This window comes from Miniopterus schreibersii, assembly GCF_964146895.1.
Source record: "Miniopterus schreibersii genome assembly, chromosome: 9".
NCBI classification, from domain to species: domain Eukaryota; kingdom Metazoa; phylum Chordata; class Mammalia; order Chiroptera; family Miniopteridae; genus Miniopterus; species Miniopterus schreibersii.
The window spans coordinates 83,071,613-83,096,082 of NC_138118.1; the positions used below are offsets into that span (position 1 = coordinate 83,071,613).

Consider the following 24,470-nt stretch of genomic DNA (forward strand, 5'->3'; position numbering starts at 1 on the left):
CTCAGAGCCATGTGGTGTGGATGAAAATCTCAGTCCTGGGTGTCCACGGCCAGGCCTGGGGATCTGAGTTTCCACCAAGCCGACCAGAGGGGCTCTGTAGGATCTGCAGTTGGAGAAATGCCACTGTCCTGTCCCATCCATCTGCTCTCAGCCAGGACTTCTGTACCGGGAGAGGGTCCCCATCAGGAGTTTGGGCTCCTGGGACCAGCTCCTGTGTCCACCCACCGGCCCAGGCCCCCATTACCTGGGGGCAAATGCTAGAGAGACCCCTGCTCAGGGGGCGGGCGGGACTGGCCTTCCCTCCTGGCTTTCTGCTCCCAGCACAGCCCTAGAGGGAAGGTCCCCGCTTTCCCAGGGCCTACCGGGGGTGCAGAGCCGCCTACCCACTGAGTCAGGGTCCTGGGCTGCTGGCCTGGAGGGGATGTGAAAGCCAGGGTCTGCCCTCAGCCTCTGGGTCCACGGCGTCCTCTTGTCTGGGCCATGGAGCTGGGTTGGCTCGTGCTGAGGCAGGGCCTGGGGCTTGAGCTGTGGGTGCTCAGTGCCCAGCAGACCCCATCGGCTGCTCCCCCCATGGGTCGGAGGTGCAGGCGGTGGTCTTGGCAGCCTCGCCCAGACAGGTAGGGTTGGAGGGTGCCCAGCTGTCTGCCCAGGACTCTGACCTGCTCTGTCAGGTGCCCGAGCCCTCCCTGGGCTGGGACAGCAGCCAGGGCATGGCCACTGTGACCCGGACGACCTTCCTTTGTCCCTCTGAGCTCACCGCCTCTGAAGCAAGGACTTTTGTCTCCTTAGATACCGCGGCCAAGGTCACTCCGCTCTGCCGGCCAAGAGCCGTCCTGTCCCTTCAGGGTACCCGTCGTGTGTGCCCTTTCTGAGACAGTCTGGTTTTTCGGGGGTGCGGAGGCAGCTGCACTTGTCCCGGCTGCTGTGCCACCGAGACCTGGCTCCTAATAGCCAGTGCTGGGTCCCACCAGAAGCCGGGATTAGCAGGGACGGGGAGAACCCTCCTGATGGGCCTGATGGGCAGGGCGGAGAGAGTCCTGCCTGCTGTCATCAGCCATGCGTCCTGAGCCCCTGCACGGGGGGGGGGGGGGGGGAGCGCAGGGCCCTGAGCCCCACAGTGAGACCCACGGGGAGGGAGAAGCTCGGTCCATCTCGGGTACAGCCAAGGCCGACCTGCCCCAGGAGCAGAGCCGGGCAAGCTCTTAGGCCACCAGCTCAAGAGTGTCAGCGTTTCAAAGGCAAGGTCAGATTCGGGCCCCCAGCCCAGCTCCTAATTCAGTCCCAGTCCCTGTGACTACACAGGGGTCCACCAGGGAGCCTTTCTAGACCTTTCTTAAGCAAGCAGATGGCTGGCCGAGCGAGCACGTGGTGCCTATGACCTGCAGTGGGGTAATTACCGGGGCACTCTGTCCTTACGGCCACTGTGCCGCAAGTCCTGGTCAGAGAGCCCCTGTCTGACACGTGTCCAGCGTTGCAGAGCATCCAGGGTTGGACGATTTTAACCTGGGTTGGGCGGAAGATTGAACCCTGCTGCTCTTAAAATTCTGCAAGATCTGGCCCCTGTTCATACACCAGCCCCTAGAGAATTGTGGCAGAGAAGGGCAGGGACGGGGTGACACCCCCAAGAGGCCAAGTCTGCGGGTGGAGGGCAGTGAGGTCACTGGTGGACACGTGCAAACCCTCGCACGCAGCGAGCACATGGCCGCCTGCGGCGGATCTGGGATTGGGCAGGGGTGAGGGCGCCTCCATCCCAAGCACAGGAGGGAAGGGGACACTGGCAGGCCAGGCTCTCAGCCCTCCAAAGTGGCCCAGGAGCGCCTCCGAGCTGCTGGAGGCAGGGACCAGCCTCTGTCACTGTCTCCCTGGAACTCCAAGAGGGGAGGCACACCCTCTGCTGAGCACCCCCTGGGGATGGCCTTCTGCAAATGTTTAAAAGCTTCTGTTAAATTGATAAAATCTGAGTCACAGCAGTAACAGAGCTGTCCTGTCTGTGCGTCCCTTTGTCACAAGCTGACAGGAAGCAGAGGGCAGCTGGCCGGGTTAACTCCTCTCCTCCCCCCAGGCCGCGAGCCCCGCGTGCACGGAGCTGGAGACGGTGATGCTGGACTGGCTGGGGAAGATGCTGCAGCTGCCCCAGGCGTTTCTGGCCGAGAAAGCTGGCTCGGGGGGCGGCGTGATCCAGGTGAGGAGGGAGGGGGCATCCAGCCCCCGGATGCGGGTCACGGGGCCCCAGCTGCAGGGGAAGGGGCTGGCGCGCTGGCTGTGGCCTCTTGTTTCTCCTGGAGGAAGCAGAGCTGAGCTGAGCTGTTAGGAAAACTGGGTCTGGACTGGGATCTGGCGCCATCTCTCCCTTGCTTCCCCAGGCCCTGCTCGTGGTAGACGGAACAGTGACTGTCACCTGGCAGGTGCCCAGTGATAAAGCAGCAGTGACTGATGCACGCGTTGGGTCCCTGTCTCCGACCACCACGCCCGAGCCCTTTCTGGGCATTTCTCAGTTAATTCTCACAACCATGCTATGAATTCGGGGCCGTATTTCAATACCTGTATTTACAGATGAGGAGACTGGGGCACAGAGCAGGGAGGGGGCATGCCCATCGGCCCCCGCTGCTCAGTCCAGAGCTGGGTCTGAGCCACGGCTGTCTGACTGTGGAACCGTGGTCTTTGCCACCACGCAGGGAGGCCCTCAGTGCTCCCGTGGCCCCGTGGCTGTGTGTTTCGAAGGCTCCCACAAAGTTCTCCATCTTTTGTTTGTATGTTTGTATGTTTATTCTCACCTGAGGTACTTTTTCCTTTGATTTTTAGAAAGAGAGGAAGGGAGGGAGGGGGGAGAGAGAGAGAAACATCGATGTGAGAAGGACACATCAACTGGTTGCCTCCCACATGTGCCCTGACCAGGGCTGGGGATCGAACTGGCAACCCAAGTATGTGCCTCTGACCGGGAATCAAACCCACGACCCTTTGGTCTTCGTGCCGACACTCTAACCACTGAGCCATGCCACCCAGGGCCAAAGTTCTCCATCTACGGGAGCCGGTAGTTCACGGGAGAGGCTGCCTCTCCGACACGCTGACCGAATTCCTTCTGTTTGTTCACCACGCACCATTGAGAGAGGCTGTGGGAAAAACATACGTCGGGGACAAGGCAGACAGGAAGGCCATCTCGGTGGACGTCCGCCCCACCAGGGTCTGCAGGGCAGACCCACACGTGTGGCTTCCTCATTGCCTCGCAGGAAGGGGGACTCTCCTGCCAGGAACCCTCCGCCCGATGTCACTCCCCTTGCGCCAGGTGTGTGGTAACATGTCGGGGAAGCTCGGCTCGCTCTTTCTGAAGACGTTGTCTTTGCAAAGGCTCTGAGGACTCGATGAGGCAGCTGCTCTCCTGCCCACTGGACCCCGAAAACCCGGAGGCCTCGCTGCGGGCGTGGCCATGGTAAACAGGGAAGGCAGCCCCGGTCCCGTCCCGAGGCTGCCCACCCAGGCCAGGCCTCTCACCTCCTGTCTGCACTGGTCTACGGGGCTGTAGCCCAGCTTGGTGCCTTGGAGAACCTCCCCTTGACGTCTCTGGTTTCTAGAAGGTTCCCACCTCCTTGGTCACGGCCCCTCCTCCACCTCCAAAGCCCACTGAGCTCCATCTTGCTGACCTTCCTTCATGCACATCTCCCTCTGACGCAGATGGTTCTCTATGTTTAAGGAGCCGCGTGATTAGATTGGATCCATCCAGATAATCCAAGCTGATCCCTGTGTCCAGGTTCTTAGCCTAATCTCATCAGCGAGATCTCTGGTCCCTGTCAGGTGAACAGTCCTAGGTCCCAGGATGAAGACCAGACAGATTTGGGAGGCCCTTACTCTGCTGGACACGTCCAGTGTGTGGGTGACTGGACCCTGTCCCTGGAGCCAGGATTGGACAGATGGCAGGTGGGCCTGGGAATCAGCGCTCTAAGGTGTCGCTCAGGTGATGCTGACGCAGAGATCTCTACCTGCCTTGCTAAACGGGCACATGCAGTGACGGATGGATGCCTCTGGGACCCCTAGGCCCAGGCGGCGGGCCCGACCCATCCCCTGTCCTCCCTGCCTCACCGTGTCCCTCCTACATCAGTGACTCTGAGGGGGCAGCAGATGAAAACGTCCCTGTGAGGCGAGCGAAGCTTCAGGATGCTGTGAACAGGCTCAGACTCCGCCAGCAGCAACATTTCCTCCCTGATGAGGAGTGTTTCCCGGACAGGACAGTTTTCTTCTGGTCGGAGGAGCTGCCCCCGGCCAGCCTTCCTGGCTCCCAGGACCGACACGGATGAAGCCTGTGGGTGCTCCACCAGCTCACCCGGACCATTTGCTCGGGTGACAGTGTCAGAGCCGTGGGTGCCACCAGGGCTAAATCTCTCAGTTATCTTTTCCTTAAGTTCAGTTCTGTTTTCTAGAGTCAACAGAAGCCTAGAGTTTGGTGGGATCAGTCCTGGGCGCTCAGGGCCGGGGACTCACCCCCCTCAGATCCGATGCGCTCCGTTTGCTGGACAGGGCAGGGAGGGAGTCTGTGTTTACGGCAGGAAGCGCCCTCCTGGCTGACAGGCTGATTGTTGTAATTTGTGAGGCCCCAGATCGCTGAGCTTGGTGACAGCCTCGGCCCCCGGATGCGGGGGGATGCGGGGGATGCGGGGCCCCTGGGAGCCGTAATCACAGCCGCCGGCACCGGAGCCGTGACGGGCGTCTGAGGCAAATGTCAACTCACCCTCCGAGCTGGACAAACAGGCTGCAAATGGCCTCTTAATTGGGTTTGAAAGCGCTCGTGCAAGAAAAGCCATTTCCGTCGTGTGTGGGAGACCCTTGAGCACCGGGGCTGGGGGGCCGTTTCCGCTCCCGGCCGGGCAGCCTGCCTCTCGGTGGGCTTGCCATGGCAACCTTTGTCTGCTGTGACAAGGCAGAGGTGTCACGATGCTCCCAGCACAAGAGCGTACAGTCCCACCCCGCCCGTGGCAAGAGTCTGCTTCAAGCCCAGGGCCCAGAACCCACTGTCTCCCCTGAGCCCGGAGCTGGGGTTCGCCTGAGAAGGGTGTCCCCGGGCTTTTCCAAAGTCACGTCTGTTGCCTGAAGGAGGGGGGTCTTCTCTCAGGATGTAGACAGAGCCCAGAGGAAATGCCTAATGAGCTGGCGTGGCGGGCCCCAGACTTAGAATGTGGCTTGGAGCACGTGGACACCGCGGAGCCATGGGTCACAAGAGAGGCTGTGGCCCCCCGAGAGGGCCGGGGTCAGAAGTTTCCCATCCAGGAGCTGGGCCTTCAGGGAGCCTCTCCACCTTCAGGGAGGATGTGTGAGGTTCCAGGACATGCAGAATGTGGGGACAGGAGAGGACAGGGCCGCCCAGTGCCCCCACCCAGAGCCCCCGTGCCCGCCCCGGGCTGCTCAGCCATCCTGCTGCGGCCGCTGGCTTAGCTTTGCTGGCGGTTTCTCGGACCGAGTCTAAAATCACCACCAGGGAAAATGGGGCCTGAGGAAGGTGTAAACCCACTGCCGAGGTGGAAGTAAGAAGACTGTGTACGTGTGTCTGCCATCCGCACGTTACAGCCACGAGTAAACGCGTCTATCTTTAAAACTAGCCTGTCTTCCCCGGGGATGTGAGTTGGTTTAAAAGAAGAAGTGAAAGCAGTAAATTGGTAAATAAAGTAGGAAATCAGCATCAGTGCAAGAGGATAGCTGTGAACAAAAGGTTGACCCCTCGTGTTTTATTGAGTATTTCTCTGGAAAAACTCTAAAATCTTGTAAGTCCTTTCTCACAGTCAGCAAAAATCCTGCTGAGTTTTTAAAGTTTTTAAAACCTTTTAAAATGTTTCTCTCCGACACGGATCCTGCTCAGCTCCTGGGCTGCTTGTAAGATTGACTTACGGCTCCGGGGTCACGGCAGCAGGAACCGGGGAGGCTGCTGATGCCCGTGGGGAGGCTCCGGGCAGCCCGGACGGGACGGGCATGGGCGGCTCCTCGCCAGGCCCCATGCGCTGCGACGCGGGGGAGCAGGGCCCCCTCTGAGTACTGCTTTCCCCCCGGAAGGCGGCGAAACTTGAGAAGACGGTCACCCTGCACATTAAGTGGGGTGACATGCTGGGTGCTGAGCCCACCTCGGAGGAGTGCAGCCGGCACCATCCCCCACGGTTCTGCCAGAATAAGCTGTTGGCATTAGTTGTGCCCCGTGCTTAGGTGCCACAGCGAAGTGGCACAGCCCGGCTGCAACAACAGAGGTTGACCGTCTCTCAGTCCCGGAGGCTGGACGTCTGAGACCTAGGGGGCGGCAGGGCTGGTCTCCTTGAGGCCTCTCCCCTTGGCCACCAGGTGAAGTCTTCTCCCAGTGTCCTCACCAGGCCACCCCTCTGTGTGCACCCACGTCCGTGCCCCCCTCTCTTCTCCTCAGGACACCAGCCAGAGTGGATGAGACCTGGGTCTGAAGACCCCCTTTAAACTTAATCTCTTTAGAAATCTTATCTCCAAACTCGGTCGGTTCTGAGGTCCTCGCGTTAGGACTTTGACATGAGGAATTTGAGGGGACGCAGTGCAGCCCCTGACACTGGGGCTCCAGGGTGATTTGTGAGGCTAAGAGGGAAATATACCCTTTTTATTTATTTTGGTTAATCCTTGCTCTAGGATATTTTTCCCATTGATTTTGAGAGAGAAAGTGGGGTGGGGAGAGAGAGAGGGAAACATCGATGTGAGAGAGACACACAGATTGGTTGCCTCCCGCACGCACCCCGACCAGGGCCTGGGATCGAACCTGCAACCCAGGTACATGCCCTTGGCCGGGGATTGAACCAGGGACCCTTCAGTCTGCAGGCCGACGCTCCAACCACTGAGCCACACCAGCCAGGGTCCTAAACCCCTTTTATAAGCAAATACAATGCCTCCGTCCGAGGGTGATGCTGGCAGAGCCAGGCTCGGCGGCTAGTCCCGGGGCCCCGCTCCCCTCTGATAGAACTGAAGCTGAAGCAGCAGCCACAGGGAGTTCAGAGTTCTGTGTGCAGCAGGTGAGCCTCCTAATTTCAGATTAACCTTTTAAGAAACATAGAGATTTAATAAAGAATCTCCCACAGTTGAGGCCCAGACCCCCTGCTGTGCTCTGAAGGGCATGTCCCCCTTCTCTCTCATTTAGGGAAGCGCCAGTGAGGCCACGCTGATGGCCCTGCTGGCCGCTCGAAGCAGAGCCACACGCCACCTCCAGGCCACCCGCCCGGGGCTGACGGAAGCCGCCGTCATGGAGAAACTGGTGGCCTACGGCTCGGACCAGGTGAGTGTGTCCCCCCGAAGCCCCCCCAAGCCCCCAAGATCTGTGTGTTTTGTTTCATGTCAAAACAAAACAAGACCACGCAGCACCCTATCAAATCTAAGAAGTGTCCCTCGGGTGCCACAGAGATACACAGAGAAGGTGTGGGCCCAAGGTGGGAACTTACTAAACCCAGTTGAAAATAAACCTGCTGTGAAGCCACAGTGACCAGCTCCATGGCCACCCACCCTGGCCTCCCCGAAACCACCCGGCCACCCTCAGAGTGGCCTTGCGGGGACCGGGGGACACGGGGCTCGGACCCAGGCTCCTATCCCAGCTCCGTTGTTTTAAGTCCCATGATCTCTGGCAAATCATGTGAATTCTCTGACCCCCTTTCACCATCAGCCGGGGACAAAAGCACGTGCCCTGGGGGTCTCTGCTCCCCCAACTGCCCTGAACTGAACCCGGACCGGGTTAGAGAGCTGCAAACTGGGGGGTCCCTGGGATCCCACTGACCAGCCGTTTGAAAGGGGCTAGAAAACAAATAGGATTGTCTGAGAACAAACAGGAGGAAAGAGAACTGAGCAGCAGAAAGTGAATCCGAGAGGGAAACCATAGTCAAAAGGTCACTAAAGAGTATGGGCGCCCCGCCCTCAGGAATGCGGGCTCCGCCCGCCCGGGACAGCCGGCGGGTGTTGCTGACACGTTTATCTCGAGTGCATTTTTAACCCCAGCATCTCAGCTGCGGCAGCTTCGTCCCAGCTCATAAATACTGGGTGTCCCCCCAAAAATGTATACACACACTTTGAATAATTACAGCGGCAGTGTTTATTAAAATACACTTCATTTTCATTTAACAGCTACCAGCTGCTGCAGTGTGTATACATTTTTGGGGGACACCCTGTATGTGCGGCCTGAGATAGATTCAGTGCCCGTAGCTCAGCGCTTGCTGGGGAGGGCCCTCCGCCTGTGGGTGGTCTGACCCCACGCACGAGACACCTGCGCGTGGAGAAAACGGGTCATTGGTGCCTACACCTCCCTCGTCCCCCAGGGCACACGAGGAAACTCGAGATCGCGAGTGTAGGCGCTCAGTAAACACCCAGGGGATGAGTCGCTGTGAGTGTTGGGGTGCAGCCTCTCCCAGTGGGGTTCTAGGAGGGAGTTCAGCCCCGCCGAAAGGAACTGTGGTGGCTTCCCGATTTCCCCCAGGTACTGCTTGGCGGGCACCATTCTAGGTGCTGGGAGTGAGGGGCATTCATTACCCGTGAGGAACGCGGGCTCCAGGGGCTGTTCTGCTCAGGGCGGTGACGCCCCAGCACGGTGCCAGGGGAGCAGGGCCGGCTGCAGGGCGGAGGGTGCTCACTGTTGATGGGGAGATGCTCTGGGGCGCTGCAGGGCGAGGGAAGCGAGGGGCCCGCGTGGAGCAGGCTGGGATGTGCTCCCGGGCAGGGCAGGCCGGAGCCTCTCGGTAGAGCCAGGGGCGCCGGGCCAACGCGTGCAGCTCGACCCGACTCCGCCGCTCTCTCTGCAGGCCCACTGCTCCGTGGAAAGAGCTGCATTAATTGGAGGAGTGAAATTCAAAGCCATCCCCTCGGACAGCAAGTTCGCCATGCGCGCCTCGGCCCTGCAGGAGGTGCTGGAGAGGGACAAGGCCGCGGGTCTGATTCCTTTCTTCGTAAGTTCAGCAGCGCCGGCTGCAAAGGCTCCTGGGAGGGTTAGAGCCCCACCAGGGCCTGGGACGGGGCGGGAGCCAGGCCACTTACCAGCTGCCGCAGGCTCCCAGGCCACGTGGCGTGTAGGCCCTGGCCCCTCCATGAGGAAGGCTGGAGGAAAAGTCGTGGTTTTTTTAATATTTATTTTATTGATTTCAGAGAGAGGAAGGAAGAGAGAGATAGAAACATCAAAAATGAGAGTCATTGATCGGCTGCCTCCTGCACGGCCCCTACTGGGCATGAGTCTGTAACCCGGGCATGTGCCCTGGCCGGGAATCGAACTGCACTCTCCTGGATCCTGAGTCGATGCTCCAGCGTTGAGCCACGCCGGCCAGGCAGGAGTGGCGTATTTTCCTTCCCCTGAGTAACTCTCAGAACGCAGCGGGCAGAGGACCCCAGCCCCGAGACCCGGCTAGGGTGAGACGTCTAGTTCCTGCTTCCTGCACAGTGACTGTGTGGCCACAGTTTGAAGGTTCTTCAGGCCACGGCAGACACTCTGTCACGAGGGGCACATGATGAGTGTGAGCTACATTACAGGTGGCGCACGGGAGGCCTTGCTGCCCTATCGGTGTTGTCCGCGGACACTAGGAGTGTAACTGGTGAGAGAGGAGGGTGAGATCCCTAACCAGCCACGGGCACCTGGTTTTCCTGGGCACAGACAGGCATTTTCTGGTGGGGAAGAAAAAGTTGGCGTGGTAACTAGAGCCTGGGGACTGTCACCCCGGTGTGGCCGTGAGAGCAGGCTGTGTCCTGTGGTGGTCACGGCACTGGCCCCGGGGCGTTTACCTGGCTGCATGTTGGCATCACCTGGGGGCTCCGTCCTGATTCCATCTCACCTGAGTCACTAGGGACTGAGCCGGGCCTGGGAAATGGTTCACAGTCACTCAGGGTCCTCGTGTGGACCCAGGACCGGGACACGCTGCCCGGGGCAGGGGCGGGGGCACTCTTCACGCTCTGGGCATTTCCCAATTGTCACAGCAGCCCAGGCTCAACTGACAGCCCAGATGTGGAGATGTGAGTGACCACAGGTTTTTTGAGGAAATGCAGCCAATTTGTTATATTAAACCAGCCACTAAGGGCCAGTGAAGCCAGAGAGATGGACGGCCCAGACCCAGAGGGCAGAGCTGACCTTGACTTACATATCTAGTGGTTATAACTCTGCACGTCCACAATAATTCCATGCATCTGCCTTCATCCTATGCTCAAGGGGGTGCACACCCCTCAAAGCACACCCCTGCTGAGAGCCAGGGCCTGTTTGGCAGGCTTGAACCCGGAAGGCTAGCCTCTGCCCTCCAGGGAGGTGCTGGGTGGTGACAGTTTCTCCAGCTTTCTCAGGATGGTTTGCCCTCCCGCCTGCTGAGGTCAGGCCACAGGCAGAGGGCAGTGCCCGCCGGGTGCCCATCCGAGGCGAGCAGGCAGGAGGATGGATGATGAAGGCGGGTGGGAGAGAAGGCTCTGGAAGGGCCCTGTCCTCGGCAGCAGGACCCCGGGGGCTGTTGGAGACGGGCGCCAGCCTTGTCCTTCCCCCTCCCCTGCACAAATGTGATTATGCCTCCACCGAAATCAGGTTAGTGCCACCGCGGCAAGCTGAGCCGGGGTAATCAGAGCCCGGGGCGCGGCAGGTGCTCTGGTTAAAGTGGCTTCTGAGGATTAGGACAGCTGACTCCCTGCAACCGAGGACACCGAGCCGAAAGGGCCTGCAGGTGCCTCCGGCCGAGAGCCTGGTCCCCTCTCTGGGCTGCTGGGTCTTGGGTTGGTTAGCAGGGTCTCTGGCATGGCCCAGGGCGCTGGGCTCTTTCCCTGGATGGACAACAAGAGTTGGCCACAACGAGGTTCCATCTCTCTGAGTGTCCTTGACCTGCCTCTGGAGCCTCACGTAGGTCAGTGTGGAGTGTGGACCATAACCGTGTCCAACACATGAGGTTTCTGTGACTGGATATTATGTCTGCCAAGCCCAGGCCTCAGAATAATGTCACACATTGACACACACGCACACACACACACCAAGCTGAGGAACAATCCCAACTTTCCACCTCACAGAAGGAGCGATATTCACAATATTCTTTTTTTTTTTAATACATTTTTATTGATTTCAGAGAGAGGAAGGGAGAGGGAGAGAGAGATGGAAACATCAATGATAAGAGTCATTGATCGGCTGCCTCCTGCACGCCCCCGACTGGGGAATGGAGCCCGAAACCTGGGCATGTGCCCTGACCGGGAATCGAACCTCAATCTTCTAGATCCTAGGTCAGTGGTCAACTGCTGAGCCACACCGGCCAGGCTTCAGAATATTCTTAGATCAGTAGATATCCTGTCGATAGAGCAGAGCTTGGGGACGCTGGCACGGAACGGGCTTGGTTTCCGCCCCTCGCACCACGGGAAATTCTGAGCCATCTCCAGCCTCAGCCTGGCTCTCCGTTGGCAGATCTGTTTCTCCCCATGTGTTACGATGCTTCCAGCAAAGATCATGTGCCCTCCAGATCCACATCTCCCAGAGCAGACGTCACCAAGTACCACATCCCACGCCCTGGGTGGTCACTGGGCAGGTGGAGGTTGGGACAGTGACCCAGGCGAGGGGTCTTAATGGGACATCTGCTTTGTAACCGCCAGGTGGTGGCGACGCTGGGGACCACACCCTGCTGCTCCTTCGACAGGCTCTCGGAGGTGGGGCCCGTCTGTGAGTACCACTCATATTTTCTTCTGAAACTGGTCTCAGTAGGTACGTGGGAATTAGACAGACCTTCCCCTGGGCGCTCCTCCATAATACTAACTTAATAACATAACAAACAGGATATAATACTGTATATTACATAATAAAATAGAACATTATCATAATGCTACTTCACATGACGATTGTTTGTCAAACTCTTTCTGTATTTGCAACGGCCTGAACCTCATTAGCTTGAACGCCACCAACTGCGAACCTGGGCTAACTGGGCAAGAGCAAGGCTGAGCTGATCCCACACCCCTCATTTTTAAGCTCGCAAGGCCCAGTTGCCCCCGCGAGGAGAAGTCACTCCTCAAGCCCTGCAGGGCCCTGCGGGAGGGTCGTGCACACGCAGGACACGAGCACTGGCCACCCTGGAAGTGTGTCGTCCTGCCTGTCTCTTTAGCCTCCTTGAAACTACTGAGTAGAGTTCAGCAGGGTATTTATTTAAAGTGGTTGAGCAAATCAATGCCCCAACACTGGATTTCTCCAAAGAAGGACCTGAGCTCCTGTGTTTATGGGGCCATCTCACCCCCACCCTCAACCACAGGCCTCAGGTTTTCTTGTAGCGCCTCAGGATCGGCCTGGGGGTCAAGGGGGGTGATCACTCCATCTTCCCGCACTTTCCAGGCGTGCGGCGAACCCCGGTCTGTGCCAGGCACCCCGGGCAGCAGCGCGGCCCCTGCCCTCAGCTCGCTGCCTTCAGGGGGAAGAAGCTTGTGGGGGTCCCGAGGCCAGGGCCGTGAGTGCTGCCGAGGGGCCGTGGGCCGGCACGAGGCCCGCTGTCAGACCCCGCGCGAACCCCATTCGAGGAGGGCGTCCATTCAGGAACTCACGCGTGGCCCCTGGCTTCCAGGCAACCGGGAGGACCTGTGGCTGCACGTGGACGCGGCCTACGCGGGCAGTGCCTTCATCTGCCCTGAGTTCCGGCATCTCCTGAATGGCGTGGAGGTGGGTGTGCTCTTTAATGAGATTGCTTTTTTTAAAAAAATATGTTTTTGCTGATTTTTAGAGAGAGAGGAAGGGAAAGGGAGAGAGAAACATCAATGCTGGGAGAGAGCCATCGATCGGCTGCCTTCTGCAGGCCCCCTGCTGGGGACCGAGCCCGCAACCCGGGCACGTGCCCCGACCGGGAGTTGAACCGGCGACCTCCTGGCGCAGGAGACAAGGCTCAATCACTGAACCACACCGGCCGGGCTAATGAGATCACTTTTTAAAAGTACCATGTGATCAGTGGCTTCTTATGAGGATGTGACTTTCCATGTGTCAGCAAATTATTTCCAACCCAATCCCTGTGGTTACGGGGAGTCACCCCTCCTATGACGGGTCCCACAGCCTGTCTTCACACAGTGTGCCTGGCGTCTACAGCTGGGTCCCAGTCTGCACAAGTCCCGGGCAGAGCTGCTGTGACAGGATGTGTCGGCTTATAAAGCTGTGGGGAAACACTTAGGAACAAAGTACCTCCTGAAGGCATGTCCGCTGGAGGAGTGATGGAGACACCAGCTCGGTCCCGCTCGATGGCACAGCTGGGCTCTGGGCCTGCGCCTGAGCACGGTGTTCACCTTACCCGGGATCAAACGAGCGGCTTCCGATGCATTTCAGTGTCCCGGGATTTGTAAAATGTGGCCCGTAATGCCAACTGAAACACCTGTGCTCCCGAGCAAGCGCAAACAACGATCTGCCAGTATCTGCTCCTCGCAGGGCAGCAGACGCAACACAGAGATGCGACCTTGGGGTGACCTGTGAGTGCTACTTTAGGCTCCAGCAGGACTTCAGGCCTGGTGGCAGCTCACGGAGCAGGACGTTCCTCCCTGCCCAGGACTCAGACGCCTGGAGAGGCGGCTTGGGAGGGATGGAGATGTGATGGAGGAGCCACAGCATCAGCTTTGTGCTCAGAGGCGGGGCTTCCTGAGACCTGGCCATGCACAGGGTGCAGGATTGAGGCCACCAGGCCTCCTTGGACCCCAGCTTTCCTCCAGGACCAGCTGTGTGCCCTTGAGCAGGTTAGGTGTCCTCTCCACACCTCACAGGATGGAGTCAGTCGATACCTTCGAGGGGCTGTTGTAAGGCTCAGAGGACTTAATCATATTTAATGGGCTTACAGCCTACGTCTGGCACACACAGTGAGCGCTGTGTATGCATTAGATGCTGTTATTAACCTTCGCAGGGCCTGGAGAGACCGCCCCTCAGAACCCGTCTCCACTCTCGTCCCACCGCCCATCAGTTTCCTAATTTCCAGTCTGGATCTGGTCACGCCATAAGAGCAGGACGGGGGGTTCAGAGGCGCAGAATACAAATGTCCCCGTCTTTGGAAGGAAGGGTCCCTGTAGTACTGATGAGGAAGCAGCATCCTGGTTTATATTTCCACGACATTCAGTGATTCCCTCATTCATTTTGTAATGACTTATTGATCCCTGAATGCACATGAGGGCTTAGATCAATCCTCGGGCGTAAACAGAGGCCCGAGGCCCCTGTGAATATGGGAGGAGGGTGAGAGGTTCTGACTGTGGGGTGCTGACACCCAGCCCCCTGCAGGCCCTGCGGATCGCTGGTTTTGTTTGGAGCTGGGAAGTGAAGAACACACCTCTGTGCCAGGTTTTATTGCCCCGGCCAGTATGGCTCAGTGGTTAGAGCGCTGGCCCATGCACCAAGGAGTCACGGGTTCGATTACCGGTCAAGGGCATGTACCTGGGTTGCGGATCCCTGCCCCAGTCAGGATGCACGCAGGAAGCAACCAGCCTATGTCTCTCTCCCCCCTCCCCCACTCCTTCCCACTTTCTCTGAAAATCAATGGAAAAAATATCCTCAGGTGAGGGTTACCAACAACAAAAATTAAATAAACACCTTTTATTGTGGGGATGACCATAAACCCCAGGACTGGCTTTCCCGGCAGCTCGAGGGACAAAGGGCAGGGGGAGGCGTTCTCGGGGGTCTGTGTGCCTCTCCCTGGCCGGTCCTTTCTAACCACCAGGTTTAGGGTTTCAGACCTTTTCCTGCGACTCCCTTCTGTTCCCCATGAACTTGAGGTGTCACCTTTCACGGGGGTGCCTGCTTGTCAGACCCCCGCGGCGGCAGGCCCTGCGCGGGACCCTATCAGCCGCAGACAGGATCTCACGCCCGCGAGGAGGTCAGCATCTTCCCCCATCTCGGGGACTCTTTCCTGCCGGGCGGCCTCTCGCTCAGCTCAGCGGCTCCGATAAGGGCTGCAATATCCTGTCTGGGTCCCGCCTGGAGATAAGAGCCCTCTCTCCCCGTCAGCAGCAGGAAAATATCGCAGTTGGGTAATGAAAGAAGTTTAAACAGAGCAGCCCCCCAGGAGCGAGCTAATAACATTCCTGGCGGACAAAGCCCAGCTTTCACCTTTTGCTACCTTTGATCAGCAAACGCAACTCCTTGTAATTTCCTGCCTCCCTCTCAGAATGACTTTTATTGAAGCCTGGAAGGAAATGAATCTGCGCCCCCCCCGCCCCCCGAGTGGGGCCATCGGCTGACCAATGTCCCCGCTCATGCCCACCTGGCCCCTCGCCCCCTCCTGCCTCCTCCAGGCTCATCCGGGAACCAAACAGAGGAGCCCTGGGAAGCTTTCCAAGTCTTCCATCGGGGGGTTCAGCGGACGGGGGCCCTGCCTGGCCCCACCTCTACTTCCACTCCGATTACCGATGAGCCCTGTGGCCCTGTCCCCTGGTCTCCAGGTGGCCCGGGCCCTGTCATCAGGAGAGAAAGCGGGGCGCGCGTTTTGAAAAACACAAAAACTCAGCCCTCGGGGCAGTTGTGGGAAGTGAGGGTGCTCTCCCGGGCCCCTGGGTGGTTGAACTCTCTCATTTTCTGCTGGAAACTACGGGTGCTGCCCACAATGGGCACGTGACCCCAGAGCCGGCTCACGGGGGACCTGCACCCCGGTTCTCCCACTCCAGTGCCCTCCTCCTGCTCTCGAGTCTGGCCCAGGATAGGACCAGTATCGGCTTCATGCTTCCTGCGGGGAGCTCGGTTGTTGCCACTTGAGTGAGAATAAAAACAGGTTCCGAGGGGCCAGGTAGCTGCCCACACGCGTCCCCAGAGCCTGGACCCCGGGTTCAGTGACCTCACGTCCCCTCCACGGGCCTCGCTGTTTCACTTGCAAAGGCACACTGCTGGTTGTTGCCAGTTTTTAAACCCCCCCCCGAGTTTGTGCTTCTATTGATCTTAGAGAGAGAGGGAGGAAGGGAGGGAGAGCACTGACCAGTTGCCTCCCATATGTGACCCTCCTGGGGATCTGACCCACCACCTGGATATGTGCCCTGACCGGGATCCGAACCCACAAACTTCTGGGGTCCAGGACAATGCTCCGGCCCACTGAGCCCCGGGCCAGGGCCAGACGGCTGGTTATTGTGTCTGTGACCTCCCGGCGACTAAATGCGAATTAACTCAACCATCTTTTTGTTTCTCGGCAGTTTGCAGATTCCTTTAATTTTAACCCCCACAAGTGGCTTCTGGTGAATTTTGACTGCTCGGCCATGTGGTGAGTCTCCCTGTTTGTTGGCTGATGAACGGCCCTGTGTCCGGGGCTCTTTAGAACCGCGGTCAGTGGGGGCCCAGGGCTGGGGGCACGGTCAGCCCCTTCTCAGACCTGCTTCCATTCTCGCCCCAAGGCAACCCCCGCTCACCCGCCCGGGGACACTGTCACCCATTCCTGCTCACCCGCCCAGCTGTGGCGACACACTGGCAACGGGAAAGAGAAGCTGCCAGAGCAAATCTGTGATCTGACTGACCCGTGTTGACATAAAACAGACGCAGCGGAACCTCCGGGCCTACTTCTAACTGGTTGCTTCTGCGTTTTGTTCTTAGGTGTTGACTGACTCTAAGTGTAGGTCCTGAGGGGAGCAGAAGGAGCTCTGCTTCCTGAGACCCCCCCGACCTCCGTAACCGCCGCACCACACTCACAGTGTGTTCACAGCGAGAGCCAGAACCAAAGCGTCAACGTGGGGACAGTCCGTCCCACGGATGATGTTTAGAGGAACAGCCGTTAGGAGCCACAGGGCAACACTAGGCCCTGGTTCTTTAAGTTTGTGATGAGTTTTGTAAGGACACCAGTCAGGTTTGATTAGGACCCAGACTTATGACCTTATTTTAATTCAATCACCTTTGAAAAGGCTGTTTCCAAATGGGTCCTATTTGGGGGGCAGCGGGGGTGGGCAGTCAGGACATCAGCGCAGGAATCTGGGGGGAGCGTCAGACTGGCCCATAATGGTGCCCATAGGAAACAACTAGTAAAAGCCACTCGGCTAATAGTTAGGGATTTAAACCAGGTCAGCTGATGTTAAACCCTCTCGTCTTAATTATGCCTGTGATTCCTGTTTGTTCGACTCTGGGCAAACTTACGTGTCTTTGATCTCACTGCACCCAAGCAGCCCCCTCTCCCCCCGTTTCTCCTCCTAAAGTGTTTGCAGGGACAAGGCGCTGGGGCCCGGGTCCTTCACACCCCCCTCCCCCATCCGGCCCCTCCCCCAGGAATCCCGGTGGGATGGCGTCTGCATCGGGGGCAGCCCCCTCCAGGCCACAGAGGAAGCGGGGTCATGGCTTAATTGGAAGGGATTTGATTTTGAGCACATGGAGCTGGAGCCAGAGTGCAATGTCCCCGGGATCAAGGGGTCTCTGCCACGGGCCGGCATTCGCAGTCAACGCCACGCCAAGTTAAATTCCAGCCCCGGGTTCTGCAGGGAAGTAAAACAGGAACCTGCGTTCTTGGCCTGTCTGGACACAGGGACAAGGGGACCGTGTCCGCCCTCCCTCCCGGGCGCCAGGGTCTTCCGCCCGCTGTGTTCGCCGACCGCGCTGCTGTGCGCGAATGTCCCACTCGGAAGGACTCCTGCTCTCAAGCAGCTCTTTCCTGCCTCGGTTCTCATCGCCTCCGTGCATTGGCTTTGCCACCCCTGCTTTAGGGACAGCCACTGAGGCGCTGAGACGTTTATCTTACAGGCACCGAATCGGGGCCGGAGCCACAGACGGGTTCACACGGTGGAGGTGACGTTAGTAACCAGTCCTGAGTCAAGAGAGTCAGAGATTTTGTGTCTCAGGGACGCCGGTCGAGAGCCCCGCAGGCAAGCCCTACGCGCCTTTATGAACGGAGCCGAGCACAGAACACACGGGAACTGTCAGGACGAATCCGGGAGACACTGGAAAACGACAGCTGCCTTTTGGTGTGAATGAGGCAGGATCGGGCCCCGGCTGTATTTCGGCTTTTCTGCGAGCTCTCACGGATCCCACGTTCTCTCTGAATCTTGAACGGTCCTGGGTTTGAGGCCAGACAGCCTCGCGGCCACAGACAAGCAGCGTGTGTCCCCTGGCCGGCGGGGCGGCGGGCCCGCATCTCAGCACCCGGCGTGTCTGCCCAGGGCGTGGGACAGGCCTCGCCCTGCGGCGTGGTGCCGGCGAGTGGGCGAGCAGGAAGACAAGGCCGAGCTCGCTCACTGGCCTGACTATCCACACAGTCGGGACAAGCATTTGCCGCCGTAAGAGGTCACAGCAGTAACAGGAGGTGTCCTGACCGTAGAGCACACACAGCGAGGGCGCGTGTAGGAGCCTATTGCAGAGGGGCACAGGTGTCCTCTACACACCCAAGAGTCGAAGGCAAGCGAACAATTTTAAGTTGTGAATTTTTAAAAAAATATATGTTTTTATTGATTTCAGAGAGAGGAAGGGAGAGGGAGAGAGAGAGAAACATCAATGATGAGAGTCATGGATCGGCCGCCTCCTGCACACCCCCTGCTGGGGATCGAACCCACAACCCGGGCCTGTGCCCTGACTGGGAATCGAACCGTGACCTCCAGGTTCATGGGTCGATGCTCAACCACTGAGCCACACCAGCCGGGCAAGTTGTGAATTTTTTAATAGATACGCTTTAAAATTTTGCTAATACAACGAACAAGCTAAAAATGGATTTCTTTTTTTCCGTTGCTCTCGGGGGCGTTTTTGTGTTCCTTAAAGTAAGAAGCATCTCTCTCTTGTTTAATGAAATTTTACCAATGGTTAGTCCGTGATTTAAAGCAAACACATTGGTTCTATCTTCTAAATATTGAAATGGACAAGATAATGGAAGTTTCTAAAACTGTGATCATCACAAGCGCAGTGAAGATGTTTCGCGATGATTTCATTACTCTGTGCATGAGCTTTTTATTCCTCATTATTTGGCTTTTCGGATCTTTTATACGTGACTAGGAAACATTCTGCTCAGGTCTTAGCATCTCTTTAATATCAGATATTCTCCCGAGAAAGCCTCCAACTCCACACGCACCAGAGCAGGTTTTATCTGCCTTTAAAAAGAGGCTGGATTTTTTTTCTGAATAAAATTAGATTTTATCATGGAAAGTTTTATAGCTTTTGTACACTTCTGTTAGGTGGAGTTTTGTTGTTTTTTTTAAATTCAGTTACTCTGGAAGATTTTAACCACCGTAGTCACGGGGAGACTTGAATCGAGACCTTGCTCTTGGCCCTTCGTGCGGTTTTTGACATTATCTCTTTGGTTTCTTTGTGCTTCGGACCTGGTGCCTATTAGTATCGTAAATCCTTTAAGCCCCTGCCGGCATCGAGAGGTAACCTGAGCCCTCACTCAGGGAGCCTGTGCTGAGCTGCAGGTTTTCAAAAGACAATGTCAGAAGCCTTGATTTTAGCACAGCACAGGGGCCCGCTCCCCTCGCCCCTCACAGCCGTCCTGCAGGGGTGTATCTGGTGATGGGGAGACTTTCTTTACCTGAGGCCCCTTCCAGGGGAGACGGCCGATGCGAGGGAGGAAGTTTCTGTGCATGTGCGCACGCACACACACACACAGATGCACACACAGATGCACACACACACAGAGGCACACACACAGATGCACACACACAGATGCACACACACAGATGCACACACACGGATGCACACACACAGATGCACACACACAGATGCACACACACGGATGCACACACACACAGAGGCACACACACAGATGCACACACACAGATGCACACACACAGACGCACACACACACAGAGGCACACACACACAGGTGCACACACACGGATGCACACACACGGATGCACACACACAGATGCACACACACACAGATGCACACACACGGATGCACACACACGGATGCACACACACACAGAGGCACACACACAGAGGCACACACACAGAGGCACACACACAGATGCACACACACGGATGCACACACACAGATGCACACACACACAGATGCACACACACGGATGCACACACACGGATGCACACACACACAGGCACACACACAGATGCACACACACGGATGCACACACACGGATGCACACACACGGATGCACACACACAGATGCACACACACACAGAGGCACACACACAGAGGCACACACACGGATGCACACACACGGATGCACACACACAGATGCACACACACAGATACACACACAGATGCACACACACGGATGCACACACACAGATGCACACACAGATACACACACAGATGCACACACACGGATGCACACACACAGATGCACACACACAGATACACACACAGATGCACACACACAGAGGCACACATACACAGATGCACACACACAGATGCACACACACACGCCTGTTTGTTTTTTTAGCTGAAGTCTCCCTTTTTATGATCCTGGTCCATCTGCTTCACCAGGAAAAGCAAAGTTGGCACCAAAACACAGACCAGCAGACACACCCCAGACCCGCTGGAGTCTCAGATCAACAAACACAGTTCAACTGGAATCGGAAACACCAAGAACTGAAGGATACGAATCTGCAACCGAACTAGCTTCAGTCACGTGGCCAGAGCAGGACTTGGGGAAAAACGGGATCAGAACATGATGAACTAGATCGAAGCTGGAAACCGACAACAGAACACACATACACACACACCCCGGAAAACCAGCAGGAGGGAAACGACAGAGGCGAAGGGACTCTAATGAAATGGGGAATCGGCACCATAGAGTGGGTCGCAGAGCCGCACGTGAGTCCCGGACCTGCCTCCACCTACACAGCCCTGGGGTGATGGGTCAGAGCCAGAGGAGAGGCTGAGGAAGGACACACGGGACCAGCTCAAACGTTAGCCGTTGGTAGAACGTTAGCAAATAAAATTCAATTTTTTAAAAAAGATACTACATCGTGACCAAACTGTGTGTACTCCGGCTATGCCCGGGTGATTTAAAAATAGTCGATTTTAAAATGTCACTCGCCGTGTTAACCATTAAGAAAGAAAATGTTTTCATCGCATTTGATGCGGAATTTAATAAAATTCAACACCCACCCAGGAAAAACTCCTAGCAAAATAGGAACAGAAAAGAACACTCTTAATCTGATAAACAACAACAAAAAAATCTACCCAAAACTACAGTCAACCTGTTTGTGATGGTGAAATATTAGAAGCACTTTCTTAAAACCAGGAAAAAATAAGGATTTCCATGACCCACCCTTGACCTCAGCACTGCGCTGTCCTAAGCTGAGCAGCGAGCGAGACGCAGAAGTGTGGCGATTAGAGAGGACGCCAGACGCGTCGTTCCCGGGTGGGACTGTCTGCCATGAACAGAGACTCTCCGATAGAAGTTCATCAACGAGAGACACGGCAAGATTTCTAGATAAGCGACATTTTTTAAGGTTTTGGGGTTTTTTTACATATACAATACACAGCAGGCGTCATATTTTTAAAGAGAAGAAACACTGTGTATAAGAGCAAGGAAAGCTATCAGGTGAATCTGCATCAATGTAGCAAAGCCTCTGGAGGTTTCTATGAAGAAAGTGATACAGTTTCCGAAGCCAGTGCGGAAGAGCCGGGATGGAGGCAGGTCACCCGCAGGGAGAGGCAGGCCCAGCGGCAGGCCCAGGGCAAGGCTGAGACATATCGGGACTTGATAAAGCTGCGCCAGATGTTCTCCCCAGACCCAGGGTGGCCCAGGGAGCGGTGAGGGCAAACCCGGGGGACCGGTCCCCTCCAACCTGGAGACGCAGGTGAGAGGCTGAGCATGGAGGGGCTGACGTCGGGGGACAGAGGCCAGAGACGGTGCTTCCCAATATTCACAGGATTTTACAGTCCTCCGTAAGCACAGAGGCAAACAAGCTAATAGAGACATGAACGGAAATTTCCTGGCCAGAGAGGAAGCTGGAGTAGCCTCGTAACAGACTCAAAGTTGCTCAACTTCATTGGTAATAGATGCAAATTAAGGTGACAAGGAAACACTGTGGATGGAGGAGAAAGTCTGCCCAGCGGAGTGTGGGCACGAGCGTGGGGACTCCCTGCCCCGCCTGCTACACGGTCCCACGGGCGTCCTGCCCCCCGACCAGGACTGTGTTTAACAGTAAATGAGCAGCAGTAGGACGGACGGCCCGAGGTGTTCACTGTGCGGGACCCACTCGGCAGGGGGCAGGCGTGAACTGCAACCCCCTGGACGGGCGGGTGCCCAGGGCCTGCCCGGGTTCTTTTTTGAGAGAAAAGGCAAATTGCAGAAAATGACACAGAAACGGTGCAATTTAGGTTTAAACACCTTGAGTTTGTATTATGTTCAGAAACGTGAAAATCAGCACCGTAGGTGACCGAGGGCTTTGTGTAAACTCAGAACTGGGCCCGATAAACCCAGCAGTCGCCGGGCGCCCTCTGGGGGCGGCGAGGGGAGGGACACCCGGGTTCCCGCGTGCGCAGGTTTTGTTCAGAAGCAGCCTGGTGGGCGTAGTATTATTTATACCTTTTAAGACATAGTTTTATCACTGAATGATATTTTTAAATTAAGAAAAAGCAGCCCAGAGGTCACGCCGGCATCCGGGGAGGGCCGTGTGAACCTCGTGACAAAGGCCGGAGTTCTCCGGGGAGGTGAATGTGTCCACCCCTCGCTCCCCTGTCCCGTCGCCAAGGCCAGGCCCAGAGCTTTCCCAAGGACAGGGAGACCCACAGGGGACCCTCCAGGTGTCCTCATGCAGGGGCCGCGATGCTGCGAGATTCCTGCGCACACGGCAGCAGGCGTGACCGCCCTTCCACAGGCCCGAGAGAGGGCCACACGGCTCACGGCCCAGCCCCACCCTGAGGCTCGCAGCCCCCTTCCCTTCCCCAAACAGCCCAGCCTCCCCGTGTCCTCCCTGGCGCCCCCCCCCTCATGCTCACTGCCTTCTCTCGGGGACTCTAACCTTGTGTTTGCCTTCGGGCCTAACCTGCCCTCAGACCCATGTTTCTAGTTCGCCCTTCAGATGCTCTGTTTGCCACAGAATTGCTGTGAGGCGATGTCCACGCTGCCCAAGGACACGGGCCGTTACCATAAATCCCTGCCCGTGTGGCAGGTGAGGCCTGAGTTGCCCGGGAGGATGCCCCCCGATGCCTGCTCCGGGGACAAACGGTGCAGGAGGGTTGAGCTCTGGGGACAGCGTGTCACAGTCGGGGCATCGCCTGCTCCCCGCAAGCCCTCTGTCTGCCCCCCACACACTAGGACACCGTGGGGGTCGGGTGCTGGGCCTGGAGGGACAGAGGGAGGAAATGACATCCGCTGGGGCGTTGCCCCAGATACCATGTCCCAGCTCTCCAGACACCTATGGGTGTCCCTCACTCAGTTCCCTCCCCGACCCCCTGACCCGGCGCAGTCCCCACGGGGTGAGGGCTCAGACAGGAGCCACAGGTGATGGGTCCCAGGTTACTTGTACTTCTCTGTCCCACTTGGCTATAAAGTCGGGGTTCCCACGGTCCCCCACTCTTTCAGGCTTGATAACTTCCTGGAACAATCCACAGGGCCCAGGAAAGAGCTTTCTTTACCTTTACCAGTTTGTAGAAAGGAGGCAGGTGAACTGCCAAACGGGAGCGATGCCCAGGAGGAGGTACTGGGGGGGCACAGCGTCTCCCCCCGGCTCATCCGCAAGGCCGGCAACCTGGCAGCGTCGGGTAGGGTTTGAGGGAGGTCTCCTCACACACGAGCATGGCTGGTTGACTCACTGGCCACTGGCAATGGGCTCAATCTCCAGCCCCTCCCTGGAGACTGGGAACGGGGTTCACGGTTGCACCCCTCTAACCGTGACTTGGTTTCCTGGCACCCAGTCCCCATCCTGAAGTGGGGGCCCCAGCCACCTGCCATCTCCTTGGCATACAAAAGATGCCAGGGATGTGGGCTCTGTGGGCCCTGAATGGGAAACACCAAACATTTATTATTATTTTTGTTTGTTTTCTTATTTGGTTAAGTCTCACTCCAGGATATTTTTTCCACTGGTTTTTTTTTTTAGAGAGAGTGGAAGGAAGGGAAGGGGTCTCGGAGCAGGGGTGCCCAGGCTGGGCCTGGTGGAGGGGAAACAGGCAGGGGGGCACGGAGCCCCTGCTGAGACACCCCCTCTAAGCCCCGTGGTCGTCTGTTCTCTAAACCAGGGTGAAGAAGCGGGTGGACCTGACGGGAGCCTTCAAGCTGGACCCCGTGTACCTGCAGCACAGCCACCAGGACTCGGGTGAGTGGCGCCTGCCTGCGGGCCGCAGTCTGTTTCCGTCGGGGCTGCAGAAAGTGACCCGACGGAGACCCATGGGGACCACTCACAGTTCAGCGTTTGTGTGCTCTGGGCGCCTGGGGAGGGGCCACGCACAACACCCGGGCCCCGTGCTCGCGGGTCTCATGTCTGGGCCGGGAGGGGACTGACTGACCGTGACCGTGAGGAGGGTTAGGCCTGTGATCGCCCGGCGTGTCTGATGGCTTCTCTCTTTCTCCCTCTTTCCCAGGACTAATCACCGACTACAGGGTGAGTGGGAGCTTTGTCTCACGGGCCCAGGGTCGCGGGATCCAGGAGGGAGGCAGGGTGGGGGCTGTCACAGCCGCGACTCGGGCTGCGTCCGGTGTTCCCC

General features: G+C 57.4%; 1 protein-coding gene across 5 annotated transcripts in view; it reads left to right on the forward strand.

Annotated features, from left to right (window-relative positions):
- DDC (dopa decarboxylase) overlaps window positions 1-24,470 on the forward strand; it is a 44,545-nt gene that overhangs the window by 13,849 nt on the left and 6,226 nt on the right. For 4 of the 5 annotated variants that reach the window (XM_081147323.1, XM_081147320.1, XM_081147319.1 and 1 more), the window contains exons 4-11: window positions 2,063-2,182; window positions 7,124-7,258; window positions 8,766-8,909; window positions 11,557-11,623; window positions 12,510-12,604; window positions 16,084-16,151; window positions 24,006-24,082; window positions 24,348-24,367. In XM_081147323.1, coding sequence (XP_081003449.1) covers window positions 2,063-2,182; window positions 7,124-7,258; window positions 8,766-8,909; window positions 11,557-11,623; window positions 12,510-12,604; window positions 16,084-16,151; window positions 24,006-24,082; window positions 24,348-24,367 — 726 coding nt within the window. The remainder of the gene's footprint in view (window positions 1-2,062; window positions 2,183-7,123; window positions 7,259-8,765; window positions 8,910-11,556; window positions 11,624-12,509; window positions 12,605-16,083; window positions 16,152-24,005; window positions 24,083-24,347; window positions 24,368-24,470) is intronic. The other variant, XM_081147322.1, reaches the window with a different exon arrangement.